This window comes from Impatiens glandulifera, chromosome 2 (assembly GCF_907164915.1).
Source record: "Impatiens glandulifera chromosome 2, dImpGla2.1, whole genome shotgun sequence".
Classification (NCBI taxonomy): Eukaryota; Viridiplantae; Streptophyta; class Magnoliopsida; order Ericales; family Balsaminaceae; genus Impatiens; species Impatiens glandulifera.
In genome coordinates, this window is record NC_061863.1 from 62,277,947 (window position 1) to 62,288,286 (window position 10,340).

At 32.0% G+C, this 10,340-nt stretch overlaps 2 protein-coding genes across 2 annotated transcripts; one reads left to right on the forward strand and one right to left on the reverse strand.

Annotated features, from left to right (window-relative positions):
* Nucleotides 1-4,103: 4,103 nt before the first annotated feature.
* Nucleotides 4,104-7,284, forward strand: LOC124924147 (serine/threonine-protein kinase PBS1). Its single transcript, XM_047464223.1, has 4 exons — nucleotides 4,104-4,711; nucleotides 5,543-5,986; nucleotides 6,056-6,447; nucleotides 6,551-7,284. The coding sequence occupies exons 1-4, from the start codon at nucleotides 4,591-4,593 to the stop codon at nucleotides 7,064-7,066; spliced, it is 1,473 nt and encodes a 490-aa protein (XP_047320179.1). The 5' UTR covers nucleotides 4,104-4,590; the 3' UTR covers nucleotides 7,067-7,284.
* A 1,083-nt stretch (nucleotides 7,285-8,367) lies between these two features.
* Nucleotides 8,368-10,106, reverse strand: LOC124927013 (bidirectional sugar transporter N3-like). Its single transcript, XM_047467347.1, has 6 exons — nucleotides 9,953-10,106; nucleotides 9,838-9,874; nucleotides 9,533-9,743; nucleotides 9,301-9,462; nucleotides 9,085-9,204; nucleotides 8,368-8,993 (listed from the first exon to the last, which is right to left on the reverse strand). Exons 1-6 carry the CDS (start codon nucleotides 9,999-10,001, stop codon nucleotides 8,598-8,600), a joined length of 975 nt encoding a protein of 324 aa, XP_047323303.1. The 5' UTR covers nucleotides 10,002-10,106; the 3' UTR covers nucleotides 8,368-8,597.
* Between the last annotated feature and the right edge of the window lie 234 nt (nucleotides 10,107-10,340).

Here is a 10,340-nt window from a genome sequence, read left to right on the forward strand (position 1 = left end):
TTATTAGACAAAATAATTTAAGATTTATTACAAAAACATTATAACATGAGAATATTAATTAAGTTTTTATTAAATAGATGAGTAGATGACATCTTAAAGTTTTTAATAATCAGTATTGGAGTAAGAAGAAGAGGGAGGATGAGTTTGACCCAACCAAGGGTCCAAGATATATATATATATATATAATATCGTGCCCCGAACGGAGCTCCAGTTTAAATCAACTCTCTATCTCTCTCATCTCATTGTATGCTCCGCTAATTCTGCGATTATTCCTTTCCCACCAATAATTACATTTTCTTTGTGAAAAAAATATATATCCATTTTATATGGTTAATAACTCCATATTAATATATACATAAAAATAAAAATAAAAGTGTATATATATGAAAATCATGAACATGGGTTATACTAAATTTATGAGTTTTGGTATATAATTTTTTTTTTTTGGAAAAATTACTATATTTAACTATTAACTTGGTGTTTTTCTTATAAATTTATTTATATATCGAAAAAATGTATCATCAATACAAAAAAAATGTATCATATTTATTAACTACTCCTAAACCAAAGGCAATTAAAATCTCGAGTTAACTCTTAAAATTTTACGATTCGATTTCACATTAGGTTAATGAGTCTAATTTTATGTAAACTCTTATATAGGTAAACTCTTACGATTTTAAATTCACAATAATAAGATTTTACAATTTTACGAGTTTATAAATAATTTCGATTTTACAATTATATACATTTTTACGTTTTAAAAAATAAATTTATATTTAAAAATTAAAAATAAATTTATTATTTATTCAAATAAATTAATTAATATAATTAATTTTTTAAGTATAATTTTTTATAGTGTTTTATTTATTATTATTTTTTAATTAATTTTATATTTAAATATATAAATTTTTAAAGTTGACTAAATATATAAAATATTTAATTATATATATAAATAATAATAATATATAACTATTATTTTTTCAAATTAAACTCTTACGATTTCAAGTAAACTCTAGATTTTACGAGTTTACAATGCCAACGATTTTACATAAACTCTCGATTTTGACAGCCATCTGTTCAACCTAGTGGCGGAACCAAACCGGGTCAGCATGGCCGGGCTTGTGCAAAAAATGATAAATTTAAATAACATAAATAATTGTAGCATATTGACAATTGATTCGAGTGACTAAGGTTGAAGTCCTAACAACTATTAGAATTATTAATATTAACAACTTTTAAAATAAAACTATTATTTACAAATATATAATTAAATTATTATTATTTACTCTATTAGATATTTATTTAATAATTATTTAAAATAAAATATATTATAAATATATTTTTATATAAATTAAAATTTTAAACAAATATATTATTTTAAAATATTTGATTTAAAATTATCATTAATTTATCAATTACAAATAAAATATATATACAAATTAAAATTATTAATCTTATTCAAAAAAATACATTATAATTTCAAAATATTTATTACTTTTTATTTTATAAAATCAAACAAATATAAAATACTAGATATATATTGAAAACAAGTTTATTATAAGCTAAATATATTGTAGCTTGGCGGTCAGCTTGATGCCTTTTGTTTTTAGTTCAATTGAGTGCCTAAGGATAGACTAGCTAAAGAGTGATTTGGAGTATAAAAAAAAATTACTTAAATATATATATGGCAAAAATTAACACAGTTAATATTTTTTTCCGTTAAATTAATAAGTATGTCAAATTTGTATATATAAATAAAATATTTTTCGCACCTAACTAAATTTAACACCTCGAGCCAAACTTAATAGCTAAATATTGTATATTTTTTTAACATTTTAAAAATACTATTAAAATTAATTTAGCTTTAATTGAGTGAAAATCATAAATAATTTTAAGTTAAGAGGAAAAAAACTTATGTATTTAATGTCATGGTTGTTGTGAAAAATATACTTTTTAACATGACCGTGTAGTATTTAATATGTTGCATCACCTTAAAGTGTCCACTTTATATAATATAATAGGTTTATATAAAAGATTAGTTTGAGTTACATTTGAGTTGATGACAAAAATCTAAGTTTCAATATTAGTTGATTGAATGCTTTATGAACTTTTTGAATTATTAAACCACTTAAAAATTTCAAAACTAATGCGAAGGTGCAATGATAATGATCGAATTTTAAATTGTTTATTTTATTGGTGCATGTTATTTTATTGTGTTTCATGTTGTTTTTATTGTTAAAAGGGAAGAAATTATTGTTGATAATGTATTATAAACCATGTTAAAATAATTAAACATTACAAAAATGGTAAATGACAATTAAGAAGGACAAAGAGGAGTTAATTAATTAGAAAATGACAATCAAATAAACTATCAAATGAAACAAAAGAACAATAAAAAAAAAATCTTAAAACTTTTGACATTTTGAAAATTACTTAGTTAATTTGGAACTCCATTTTTTTGTGTGTAGCATGCTACAACATGGATGCCTTTTTTCTTTCCTATACAAGTATTTCATTATAATAGTTCCTTCATGCTTTGTTTTAGTTTCTCTCGCAATATTTATCTCCAAATTTTAAAAAAATTGTCAATAATGTTTTTTTTTTGCTAATTGATAAATTCATCGTCCATGACTCCATGGTACCACAATGTGTCAAATGTAGGCCTCTAATTATCAGGAGATTTCATTGATTGAACATTCATCGAAAAGTTTGTTCCGAAGACGTTTTCTTCCCATATATCAAACGTTTCTTGTCCGCCTTGAAGTTAACTCTCTCCACGGTGCCCGGTGCCTGGATTTGTGCCTTCTATTTTTCCTATTTGAGACAAAACCAATCATTTTTTTTTGTTGACTTAAAAAATTTAAAAAGACCTTAGTTACAAAAAAAAAGAAAAAAGAAAAAAGGAGAGATTAAATTAATAATAGTTATTGAATGTTAGGTCTCATGGAGCAACATTGGTTTAAGTAATAATTTACTATATATAAAATATTCACATTGATATAACACTTGGATATTTAAGGAAACTTTGCATCTGTTATATATATAGGACAGACAATCTTGTTTAAGACTGCTATTACAAGATGTGAATAACAAAAAAAATAAATGATGCAACGCCTACATCACCAAACTCACAAGGCAGCAACCCCAAGTCCTTTAATAAAATATAAATCCCGATTGAATAAGGATTAGTTAAAATAGTTTATATACGCTTCTCTCAATGTAATATAAATCCAATTTTACTCAATAAAATAATTTTGTGCCAAGATCAGCCAAAGTAGTACCCTCCAAGAACAGATCTACCCAGAATAGTGCCATGTCTTCCTTTATTTCTATGTATTAATCTTGCTTCAACTTCAATCTATATTATGTGTTTGATATACAGCATTCTCAATGCATACCAAATGTCGATTCAATGGCCAACAAGAAAAATCTTTCGGTTTTATTTAAGTCAAAACATGTGAAGTCATTTAGAGACGACAATTGAGAAGGATTGAGACGTAGTGTACTTAACATTCACATAGTTAGAATTCCAATTTTTGACTCCAATCCCAGTAAATTTAGGTTTCAAGAAGTTTGAAATAAACATCGTCTAATTGAGTTTTAAGAACATTCCCTTATCTCATATCATGACTTTTATCTACATTAATAAGGGACGGATTTATTTATTTACCCTTTTTGTATTTGAATATTTTAAAATTATAATAAACTAATAGTCTAAGTGATTTTTAAGATAAGAAGTGTATAATTTGACTTCGTTTTTGTCCACAATAGACATACCTATAAATGCATTTTCTAATAGAAATTCAACATTAAAAATAAAATAAAATATAAAGTAATTATAATTATAAAGAAAATGTGATTGAAATTTGTCTACATTCTAACAATATCTTTTTTTTGACAAAATGAATTATTATTTGGTTCACATTGTACTTTTTTTTTTAATATGAAGGCCCGTTGTTTTTTCTTGTTTTATTTGAAATCCTCGAAATTCTTTATTGGGAGAATTGGAATTCAGACTATTTCCCGATTTGCGGGTTCTGCTTATGGCAATTCCCATGAACGAAAAAGATCGACTTTTTTCCAAATGAAAAGAAATAGTAATATAGTGTGAGTAGGAATAATAAATGTCGAGCTGTTTGACTGGAGTCTAGTAGGGGTGTCGTAGAGAGAGAATATAGAGGCGTTTGGTTAAGGAATCTATGGATGGATGAATAGATAGCTTATACACGTATATATGTATATAGTTGAGTATATGCTCATCGATCAGACAAAGCGAAGCCGGTTACAGTTCCCCTTAAGCAGAAAACATCACTGCGAAATTATCCCCATCCTCCATTTCTCCAATTCTAATTGGATGCCACTTGCAGGACCCCTCCATTGCTGATTTCCCCTCTTGATTACACTTGTCCCATCGAATCTTGTTGCTTTTGTTCTTATCTTTCACCAATATGGGAGAGAGAATTTCACCCTTCAGATTTTGACCATCCCTGATACAGATAACACTGATATGATTTGATCTAATCTGGGTTCAATCGTATTTCTGCAGCAGAGGACAAGAGAGATTTGGGTGGTTAGCACTTGATCTAAATAATGGGTTGTTTTCCTTGTTTCGATTTGAGGGAGGAGGAAAAGCTCAATACCCGTAAACAGAAGGATGATCGGAGCGACATCCACCCCACTGTGCTTACCAATGTTTCAAGATTATCATCAGGTCAGTGTTCTCAATTCTTGTAATCCTTCTCTCTCTCTCTCTCTCTCTCTCTCTCTCTCTCTCTTTGATCTGATCTGTTTCCAATAGATTTGGATTGATATTTGTCTGTATGCGGCCAATTTGTTTGGAATTAAGTGAAATCTTGTCACACATGATCTTTAGGGATGGGAATCTAGGGTTATGCTTGTACAGTTATCTTGTAAGCAATATCTTTGTGATTTGGACTTTGTTCTTGTTAACTACAATTTTTTTTCTTTCAGGGGTCTAGTCTAGGTCTGTTTGATAGAATTCAGGTCTTAGGCTTAGAATTTTCTCTCTGAATATTATGAGTTAGTAAATAAATTGGACCCAGATAGTTTTGATTTGTGGTGTAGTTGTTAGAGGGAATTCCACAGGCTTCTGAAAAACATTTGTGTTGCCAAAAGTTAGGTCTTAAAGATGCTAATGTGTAAGAGATGTTTGATCATATGATGGGAGGTTTTCCGATGGTGGTAAATGATCAAATTTGTAAATCAGATTCAAGATATCCAGTCCGGCCAAATATCTTTTGAGACTTAAGACTCTTTCCAAGATATTTATCCTTGGGTGGAGCATCATCCAATCCATGGCCTGCTGAAGAAGGAATTGATCACTATTGTTGGTAGGTGTTGCCTTTGTCTCGCTGCCTCATTTGCTTCTTGATTGCCGGTTTGTGAGAGATTTGGTCTGGGTTATGCTCAGGACAATCAAACTGATTGATTTTTTCTGGCTGCTTTTGGTTGAACAAAATGAAAGATATGTTGTTTTGGTCATGAGAGTGTAGATTTTAATAAATTGATGATGTTTGTGCAGGAGCAGATAGACAGAAGACAAGAAACAATGGTGGACCAAAGAAGAGGGAGTCATCTGTTCCAAAGGAAGCTGGTGGGTTGGGTCTTGGTGGTCTTGGTGGTCTTGGTCTTGCCCTTGAAGGAGTGAATATTGCTGCACAAATATTCACTTTAAAGGAACTTGCAACCGCAACAAAGAATTTCAAGCCAGAGTGTTTCCTAGGTGAAGGAGGCTTCGGTCGCGTGTACAAAGGCTGGCTTGAAAGCACAGGACAGGTAATCGCTGTTAAACAGTTGGACAGAAATGGCCTTCAAGGAAACAGAGAATTTCTTGTTGAGGTTCTCATGCTCAGTCTTCTTCATCATCCAAATCTCGTCAATTTGATTGGATATTGTGCCGATGGAGACCAACGCCTTCTCGTTTACGAATACATGGCATTAGGATCTTTGGAAGATCACCTTCACGGTAAGAAAACAAAATGTTAATACATTTCTTCTTCTTCTTATAAAGAAAAATCTCTTCTTTTCTTTGTAGACCTTCCACCTGAAAAAGAAGGTCTAGACTGGAACACGAGAATGAAGATCGCAGCAGGTGCAGCGAAAGGTTTGGAATATCTTCACGATAAGGCAAACCCGCCAGTGATTTATAGGGACTTCAAGTCATCTAACATATTATTGGACGAAGGCTTCCATCCTAAACTTTCTGATTTCGGACTTGCTAAACTTGGTCCCACCGGTGATAAGTCGCACGTCTCGACCCGGGTCATGGGTACTTACGGCTATTGCGCACCTGAATATGCTATGACAGGTCAACTCACTGTCAAGTCTGATGTTTACAGTTTCGGGGTTGTGTTTTTGGAGCTTATAACCGGACGTAAGGCCATTGACAGTGCCAAACCTCACGGAGAACAGAATCTTGTGGCATGGGTAACTCAATTCAATTAATTGATTGATTAATTAATTAATTAAATCTAGCTAGTAGTGTTTGTTTTTTTGTAGATGTCTGGATGATGGTTTGTTGTTGTTTCAGGCTCGTCCCTTATTTAACGACAGACGTAAGTTTTCTAAACTTGCAGATCCTGGATTACAAGGTCGTTTCCCGATGCGTGGGCTTTACCAGGCTCTGGCTGTGGCTTCTATGTGCATTCAGGAGCAGGCTGCTGGGCGTCCTTTGATTGGGGATGTGGTAACAGCCTTATCGTATTTGGCAAACCAGGCGTTTGACCCTTCGGCTAATAGTAATGCCCCACCCGGGCAGGGTAACAACAACAACAACAAATACTCTGTTGTTGCAGAGAAGGATGAGAAGAGGAGCGGAGGAGGAGGAGGGGGGATATCGAAGAACGAAGATGGGGAAGGGTCGGGGAGGAAGTGGGAGTTTGAATTAGGAGGAGGGTCGGAGAAGGACGATTCACCAAGCGAGGCAGCGAGGATGCTGAACAGGGAAAGAGCGGTTGCGGAAGCTAAGATGTGGGGAGAAAATTGGCGAGAAAAAAGACGCCAAAGCGCTCAGGGAAGCGCAGATAGCAGCAGCAACAATGGCTAATTAATATATATAAGTTGTGGTGGTGGTGGTGGTGACCTCTTTCTTTTTTTTCTTTTGTTCTGTTTTTGCTAATTTGAGGGTCAAACAGAAGCGCATTGGTGTGCTCTCAACTCAACCCATTTTCTTTCTTTCTTCTTCTTCATTATACACTATATAACTACTCTCTCTATACTAGCTCTCTGTCTTTTCAACAATACAAAAAGAAGAAATTATGAGTTTGTGTTTGTACATGTAAAAAGAAGCAACATAACTGAACTTCCCTTCCCTTCTTTCATTGTAACTCATCTGTGGTGTTCAACACCCTGCCTATTATTCATAAACCAATTAGACTTCTTTATTTGATATTTAGTTTTGTTAATATAGTTCAATTATGTTATGAATATTGACTGAGTGTAAATTTTTGCATTTATTTAAATCTGCTTCTATTACTTCTTAGATTTGTGGGTCCAACACAACAATATCAATCACATCCTTACAAATTAGTTTTGATTAAAATTTGTAGTAAATAATTAGTTTCGGTTTGTGGTTTGTAGTATATATAGCTATCATCTATAACTAACCGGACCTTTTTTTTTTTTTAAATTTTATTATGTTTTAATTGTAGGAAACTAGTATAATACATATCCATGACACTAATATTTCATTCATTCTAACTAATTGTCTAGTAACTATATAATTATTATATTTTTGAAAAACTCTTTTTCATTCAAAGAGTCCCTGTGAAAATCACAAATAGTTATGTCAGTATCATGAATCATTACAAACAAATTATGACAAAAAAAAATTGTTATTATTTTAATTCATTATTTAGTTAATCTATTTTAACTATATTCACAATGTTGAATACCTCAAATAAGTATAATTGACAATGTATGATTTTTTAGCTTGAATACTTAGTCTCTTCTGTTTGTAAGTTCATTCCTATAAAAAAAAGTTATAATTTTTTTAGTTTTTTTATATTTATTTTTATTATTTTATGACATGTTTAGTTTAGTTGTGCTTAAAAAATTTCAATTTTTATATTAAAAAAAAAACAAATACTTGGTCCATTCCCTTCAATCTCGTTGTATCTCATCTATATATGTATACAATTATAGTGTACCAATAAACTATATAGAGCTAGTGCTCTCTTAGACTCTTAGTTCTATAACTATTAATATTTCTAATTGTTGTAGTAATTATATATATTTTGCTAAAAAAAATGTTGTTGAACTCTAATTTTTAACATGATTGATTATTAATTAATTAAGCTTTAGATACGATAAATTAAGCATTCAAACACTCTAAAATTAACTGAAAAATACTCACCAAGTGATCTTACAAAGGGGACCAAAACAAAAGATTGAAAGAACAAAGTAACATATATGTGACGCGCTGATCGATCACTACTTAGAAGCTTATTAAACATCGATCGAGCCATGTTCTCAACCGTACGTTCCAAGTTCCAACCATCTATAGCCCGTCAACTCCCTCTGTATGGGAGAGATCTAAAGAGCTAGCTAGAGAGACTAGGTACGAAATGATCAATCAATTAAGCTGCCACGGCTATCTGCAAATTCTTCATTTCCGAGCATAAATCTCCTTTTTCTTCTTGTTGAACATGGAAATTAAGGTCCACATTCTCGTTTCTTCTCTCTTGTACATTTACACGAGCTTTCTCATTCTCATTTTCATTCACATCGTCTCTTTCTTGAACAATAATAATGTCAATAGTATCAACATCATCGCTATGTGTTGAAGACATGTCAACCGGGTGGACCTGATCAGGATTACCCATCGTTGAAACCATGTTCATCGCAACATGCTGCTCTGCAACCGCCACCTTCTTCATTATTTCCTGATCTTCCCCTTCCTTCTTCCCATTCTTGTATACTCCATACAACACCATTTGAACCAATCCCAAGAAGAATCCGATCACGTTTGGGAACTGCAACATATTAATTAATTATTGTCCCATAATCATATCATATCATGCATGTATTCTTATATATATATGTTTGTCAAAACCAAATACTCACCGCAACATACCAGTCGAATAGAAGAACACCGTAAGTAAACCACATTACCGCGCTGATTGTGAGAGAGAATGATAATGTAAATGGCATGAACTCTACGCTTCGAGTACGCACCACTTGAAACTACATGCAAATATATATATATATATATATATCTCAGTGGTTGGAAGTTGGAACCCTACTTAATTAGGGTGTTTCACTATTTAAAAAAAAACTTACGACAATATTTAGAGGAGCAGCAAATACAGCAATGGAAATGCCGACCGCGATCCATCCCACAACTCGGACGCGGGACAAAGAAGGCACTAGGAAGAAAGTGGAGAGAAGAATTGAGCCAAAGACTCCAATATTCAAGAAAGCTAGGAGCTTGATTGTTTGTTTCTGCACATGAGTAATAAATATAAGATCTACCTATAACAAAAAAACTAATTAGGAAGGGAATAGAACGAACCCTAGTCTGTATGGAAGCATAAAGAAGGAAGATAATAACGTAGATAGTCTCAATGACACATCCAAACGAGTTAATGGATATGAGTAGGATCGCATTTGATTTCAACAATGCATAATACATCCACACTTTGGCGCTGAATAGAGCCACTATGTAAGGCAATGCTTGAAAACCCATTGTTGATTTCTTCTTACATATTTCTATAAATGTCGGCCTGCAACCAAATACTCAACTATATATTACATTGATCAAGATGCAGATCATATAGATAAAAGAATGATGATACTGATGAGTGATGAAGAACTTACACTGGAGCAAAGTAGACACAAATTGATATAATGTTACCTGAAAATATATCAGGAAAATTAGGGTTTGGTTTAGATACTGTACTATATAGTCTATAGAGATAATAAATAGAGTTACCTAAGATGCCAAATGTTAGTAAGAGAAGGTGATGGAATTCTGGTGCCATGGGAGATGATCTGTGATTCTCTGTTCTTGTGAATTAGTTGAATTAGAATGTAGAAATGGTTTTGGTATGGCGAAAGAGAGGATGGATGGATGGATATATAGGAAAGAGAGTGCGTATTGAAGTCATTTATTTTGCATGAGATAGAGAAGTGGGGACTACTTCTATTTGGTTAGGTGGCGTATGATAAAAATCATTCATATTTCTCTCTCTCTCTCTCTCTAACAGACCGTTGTCACGTGCTACCACTGTTCGCGTGCGTGTCTCAGCCGCCACGTAATTTTTTATTTCTCCTCCTCATATTTAGTGATCTGCAACATCCAGTACTACAGTATCAAGCTT

Excerpts from the sequence above, each read along its gene's own strand:
- LOC124924147 (XM_047464223.1), top strand. The coding sequence starts at position 4,591 with ATGGGTTGTTTTCCTTGTTTCGATTTGAGGGAGGAGGAAAAGCTCAAT. Across the intron at positions 4,712-5,542 it reads TGTTTCAAGATTATCATCAG|GAGCAGATAGACAGAAGACA; the intron begins GTCAGTGTTCTC and ends ATGTTTGTGCAG. Across the intron at positions 6,448-6,550 it reads AACAGAATCTTGTGGCATGG|GCTCGTCCCTTATTTAACGA; the intron begins GTAACTCAATTC and ends TTGTTGTTTCAG.
- LOC124927013 (XM_047467347.1), bottom strand. The coding sequence starts at position 10,001 with ATGGCACCAGAATTCCATCACCTTCTCTTACTAACATTTGGCATCTTA. Across the intron at positions 9,744-9,837 it reads TGTGTCTACTTTGCTCCAGT|GCCGACATTTATAGAAATAT; the intron begins GTAAGTTCTTCA and ends ATTTGGTTGCAG. Across the intron at positions 8,994-9,084 it reads TATTCGACTGGTATGTTGCG|TTCCCAAACGTGATCGGATT; the intron begins GTGAGTATTTGG and ends AATATGTTGCAG.